This window comes from Diabrotica undecimpunctata, chromosome 8, assembly GCF_040954645.1.
Source record: "Diabrotica undecimpunctata isolate CICGRU chromosome 8, icDiaUnde3, whole genome shotgun sequence".
In the NCBI taxonomy this organism is placed as follows: domain Eukaryota; kingdom Metazoa; phylum Arthropoda; class Insecta; order Coleoptera; family Chrysomelidae; genus Diabrotica; species Diabrotica undecimpunctata.
Window position 1 is genome coordinate 27,337,056 of NC_092810.1, and position 6,000 is coordinate 27,343,055.

General features: G+C 30.5%; 1 protein-coding gene across 1 annotated transcript in view; it reads left to right on the top strand.

The window, feature by feature from the left end:
* The window catches only part of LOC140447327 (para-nitrobenzyl esterase-like), a 47,930-nt gene extending 45,928 nt beyond the window's left edge, over window positions 1–2,002 (top strand). Inside the window, exon 11 of the mRNA XM_072539926.1 lies at window positions 1,746–2,002. Coding sequence (XP_072396027.1) covers window positions 1,746–1,926 — 181 coding nt within the window. The 3' untranslated portion in view covers window positions 1,927–2,002. The remainder of the gene's footprint in view (window positions 1–1,745) is intronic.
* Window positions 2,003–6,000: the final 3,998 nt, after the last annotated feature.

Consider the following 6,000-nt stretch of genomic DNA (forward strand, 5'->3'; position numbering starts at 1 on the left):
TTATATAAGGGCATTTTCAGCTTGCAGGTTGTGATAAGAAGCGTTGTCAACAACTAGTACACTATGTGGAGGAAGATTGGCAATAAGCATTTCCTGCAGCCATTTTTTATAATTTTCGTAATTCATTTCACTGTGATAGTCCAATGATTTTATGTTTAATGGACAGTGGAAGTGTGACGTCACAACTGTCAATTACTTTCCAAACAAAAGTTGAAATGCCCAATCTCAAGACTTTTTAAATTCTATAAAGTTAACATTTTGCTTCCTCTGCTGCTTTTTTTTAAGTATAGTGTTTTTTACGATAATACCATCATGATTCAGTGTTCTATTTCTATGAAATATAGTTTAAAAATTTAAATTAAAGACATTCTAACCTTACTTTATTGATACATGCATTTTATTGTTATGTTTATAAAACAACATGCTTTATTATTTACACAACCTTGTAAAATTGTTGTAGTAACTATTAGAATACTTAGATATTGCAAAAAGCGGAAAGATTCTGTAAAATAAATGAAAAAACGACGAAAAATACAAATTATCCACACTAAACAAGGTTTGTTTGGAAAGTGAAACTGACAGATGTCAATAAAATCTACGTCATCACTTCCACGGTCCATTTAAATTTAAACAAGCATTCTTCACAAAAAGTTCTCTACCTGCATTTACTATTATTAGTCTCTGATCTTTTGAAATCGGAGCACATAATCCCTTTGTAGTTGTAGTTGTCACTCCCATTGTAGTGGTCACTCTAACTTTTCGAGTGAGTTTGGGAAGAATGAATGTAGGTTTCGTCCATGTATTTGATAGGTTGGTTTTTTTCTCGATATTTTTTAATATCTCGAAGAAAATTTCTTCTTAATTGTTGGATTTCCGGTTTCTCCCTTAAAAGTTGTTTATTATTTTTGTTTTTCTCCAACGAAACCATCGAGCAAAAAGACAAAAGAGGGAATCTAATCGTTATGAAAAGGCGACCAAAAAAGTGGCCTCTGATGGCGGACATATCCGGAAATGCGAATGCGCCAAATTTAAATTTTCCGACACTTATTAACAGTAGCTATAAAATAGTTTTCAGAATGTGTCTTAGACGAGAAAATTTTAATTAAATATTAACGATAACAGTCTAAAATGTAAAACAATTGTTAAAAAACTTCAATATAAATAAGATTTCATGTGACAGTTGGGACAAATAATAACATAACCCAACTAAATTTGATTTCTTAAACAAGGAAAGACTCTCTTTCCTTGTTTAATTTGGCCTCTCAAGATGGCACTTCCTGTCTAACAATATTTTTGCCCCCACTACCTTTACATTCCCTCTTTTGTCTTTTTGCTCGATGAACGAAACCCCATTGCTTTTTTTTTCAAAGATTCATGACATCCATTTTAGTTGTACTCAGTGACAAATTTTCTATGGACTCGTCGTAAAGTTGGATTCTTTTTTTTTCTAGTACAAAAATTAATTATAAATAGAAGCACACCTTTATCGCACTCATCTCACTTATATTTTAAAGCTGACCTATTTCTTTTTTTATTTGGAGTACTAAATGATGATGATGTGCCTTCTTCGATGCACTTCGTTTGACAAACTGTAACTTCTTTTAGTCACCCAGTAAATTAAATATTATTATACTGAAATATTATATAAAATTTATATTATTATTAATAATTTTATCGCTAATTGTTTTTACTTATGAATTTCTCTACTATAACAGTTTATTTAAAATACTAATCCTCTTTTTCAGAAATCCGACTCCCACAAAAGATGAAGATCTACAAAATGTCATTTGGCCAGAAGTTAAATCTGGATCTGTGAAGTATTTGGATATCGATTCCACATTTGAAGTTAAAGAAAACCCTCGACAATATTATGAAATTGAATCAATTCTCGATCCTTTCATAAATGAGCCTCTTATTACATATTAACATGAATAACATGTAATTTAATAAATATAATAAATGTAATCATAAACAGAAAGATAAATAAACATAAACAAACACATTTTTGTTGATTTATTAAAAAAAAACAGTGAAATCATGATCACTAAGAGGAAAGGAAGGGCCTGGAATACTACAGCCACTTATCCATTCCCACGGTGCCTTACAAAGTAATTTTGACCAACCAATTCCAAGGGCAGTCTAAATATATTCCATCTTTGGTGGATTTTTCTTTCAAAATAAAATCAAATGGCCTTTTAATTTTCATTGCGGCTACAAAAGCCGAGTTACAACTAATTGAAGGTGAGGGATAATTTGAATTAATTTACAATCGAAACTTTTATCTTCAAATAACGTACAAAGAAGAGGTTTTCAAAAAAATGCTTAAAATGATTTTAAAAGTATTTAATGAGAGACTTAAAACGAGCTAAAATAAAAGTGATTTGAATGCAAAACACCCGAGTTTATTATATTAAAAAACAAACAAAACGATTATCTCATAAAAAAAATTAAATTAATGACTTTTCTACAAAAATGGAAATGAATCTTATTCCACTTATAATTACCTTTATTTAATATATCAACGTCTCCTAAAATTTTAATCGTTTTAAAATACCTAGATTTGAAATAAAATTTTTTGAAATAAAATCAAAATTTTCCATTTTTTCAATATTAATCTGAAACTAACAGAAATATGGAAAATATGCACGAATACGAAAATATGGTATTTTTTTGCTGAAAACGTTTCATTTTTTATTTTTATACGATAAAACTAATTGAGATGTTGACGTTTCAAGTTTGCAACTAAATGTGAGAAGTTTCTTTTTTAAACTCTTTAAATCGCATTTTAAAAATCAAAGATCTCAAAAAATTAAAACTTTTCAGATCTTGTAGTTCTCAAAATTCCCTAAAATATAAGCTTTGAATCAACTAAATATCTTTGATATAGAAATTATATTTAGAGAACCATTTGCGTTTTCCTATAAATTTTCTGGGAGTATATAAAATATCTTCGATTTAAACTAAGTATGTTGGAGCACCAAAACTCAGAAACTTTTTTACACTTATACTACTACTGTACATATGGTTTATCGTCATTTTATTCATCATTATTTCACACTGTTTTACAGACTGCGACACAACTTCAGCGTTTTATAATAAAGGTAAAATGAAATCTTATTAAAAAACTGTCTGAAAAAAGTTTAGAAGCTGAAAAATACTGTACGATAATATTGTTTACTCTTGCAAAAGACATACAGTTGAAAAAATGCTGATAAGAAACTGAGATCACTTGTTCTATCAGATAATGCTCTCAATAAACATTTTAAAAGAGTTATTAACAAAAATGTGTTTACTACTATTGGTGACAGAACGAGAGCAAGATAAGAGATACTTAGCAAGTATGTACAGCTTCTTTCTTCTTCGAACCTTAAAAATACTCAACCAAGTTGTTTTGGGCTTTTTAAAGCTGCTTCAAGGAATAAGATCATGGATTAGTTTGGATCACAGAAACGATTTGTAAAGACTGAAGCGATTGTATGGAGTTTATTTGGGAAATGATTGATGATTTATTCAAACCATAACTTGAATTAATAATATACCATAAATCAAACGGACATTTTCAGAGTTACTGGTCTTTTTTCTATTGAGTCGTCTGCGACACTAAGTTTTCGCGTTTATTTTTATTTATTTTAGTAATTTTTTTAAATGTGGCAATGATTTTGGAAACGAGGTCTTTATTTAAAACTAAAAGTATATAATGACAAGATTTCCGTCTCCATTTTAGTGGTTTTTCTGATTTATTTTGATCCTTATATTTTATTAGTAAAATTTCTAGACTTTAAGGTCAAAGAAAACCAATGAAGGGCTTGGGGAGACAGTTACATAATGACATATTTTTAAGAAGTCCTCTATCATCGGAATGCAATCTTCCAAAAAATCTCCATTTAGATGTTTCAATGTGTACCACCAGTGGTACAGTTTGAAACATAAGGTAGTACACAATGAAACGTGTTAAAAACAATGATTAAATACAAAAAATATTTATTACTTCTTCAAGTTACCGTACAATAAAATTGTTAAACTCCAAACCAAATCAATAATAGCAAGATAGTCGTTTGTTTTCTGTATATATACGTGCTGGCAATAACATAACAAAATCAGATTTCAGACCCATATAAATATTAGGAACATCTGGAAAGTAAAATGAATTGGAAACTTTTGTATTTCTTCTCAAATATGAAATTTTAAATTCATGAGAGTTCACAATTTCAAAATTTTAGTATTTTCGCAAGATTCTGAGTCATCCTTTTGTTCCTGTATCATAGCTCATAACTTAATTTATCATCTGAAATGTCTGCCAATCTGCCATCTAAAGATCCGGAAACCGTTTCTGAATCACTTTCACCTGGCTTGGTTTTTTTTCTAGAAGGGTGCTTTTTACATCCTGTTGTGCTTAAAGCTTAAAAATATTTTGTTTCACTTTCTTGACTGCTGCTGTTGTGGGGTTTTTTTACCTTTCGTTTTATACGAAAAGTCTTTCATTTCTGGTGTATTAGTTAAAATGACACTTTTCCTTCATTTAAGTCTACGAATTAAATTTTTTTCTGGATGCGGCCTTAGAAAATCCCCGTATGTCGAATGGGGTAATAAAAGGACTTTTTGAAGGTATTTCAAGAGTTGAGGTTGGTTCAGATCCTTGGGTTGTATTAGATGAAGTAGAAGCTATATTAACTGAAGATGAACATACAGATGCATTTTCTTCGCGATTGGTAGAATCTCTTAGTACAACCATAGCTTTTTGTCCGTCATAGTTTTCAAAATGATCAATCTTTCTATCAGTAATCGACGATAACAGAAAATTAGTTTCATTAAAAATATGTTTATTAAAAGGGTAGATACCTGTAGATTTGAAGCTGTTCATAATATTTTTAGGTGTCATTGATTTTTAGTGGGCAATACTAGCACATTCTGCTATTTGGTACAGTGTCATAGGAACGCCGGAGTGGTTAAGAAGCCATGAATCAATCGCACTATTGTAATAGTATTTGAAGAAAAAAAACGGATTTATCCAAAGGCTGTATCTTATTGATTGTATGTGGGGGTATGGTTAAAATTATGACGCCATTACCTTTTGCTTTTTCTGCTATTTCCAGAGACATATGGGATTCATGATTGTCATATATTAATAAACACGGGTTTTCTTTTCTAGCACCAGTATACTTAATAAAATGATCTAATACTTGCGTGAATAGTTCGGTGGTCATCCATCCACTTGGATTAATTAGTACTAATGTTCCTGGCAGTACCATTTAGCATAATCGTATTAAACTTTTTACGAGGAAAAACAATGACCAGAGGTAAAAATGTTCCATTTGCTCAAATTATTGCATAAATAGTAGCAAGTAATCCTCTTTCGGCACTTGTGCACTGGTTCAGCTATTTAACATCTTTTTGTACCACAACTTTAAATGGTCGTTGGACAGTCATAGTAGCAGTTTCGTCTAAATTGTAAATGTGATTATATTCAACAATTGATGAATATTTTACGTATATTTGCTTCAAATTTAAGAAAAATCGGTCAACATTTGGTTTCGTAAATGAAGTAAGCCTTGACAATGAACATCCTTCTGACCTTCTGAGGCTTAATGATGAATTTCTTTTTATAAATGCCATTAAGCAATCTTATCTTGCACATTTGTTGGACTTCAAAGATTCTGGCATAGTGATATTGTTTTTAGCAGCCATTCCATATGCCAGTTCTCTGACTTTTAGAGTATTCAACCCAAAAGCCATTTTGCTACAGTTTTTGATAAAATCACACATGGACGTCTCATGCTCTGTGTTAAATACTAATAATCTAGCATAATTTGGCTCAATTTTTGCAATTGGATCATTTTTTTCGTTTAAAACATATCGCCATAATGTGTTAAAATTTATGCCAAACATATCTGCCGTAACGCGAAGTGCAGTTCCATTTTTTTTAACCTCTGTGACTGCTGCGGCCATATTTTCACGTAAATTTGGCTCTTGTTATTTATTTCTTCCTCCTTACCACGGCAC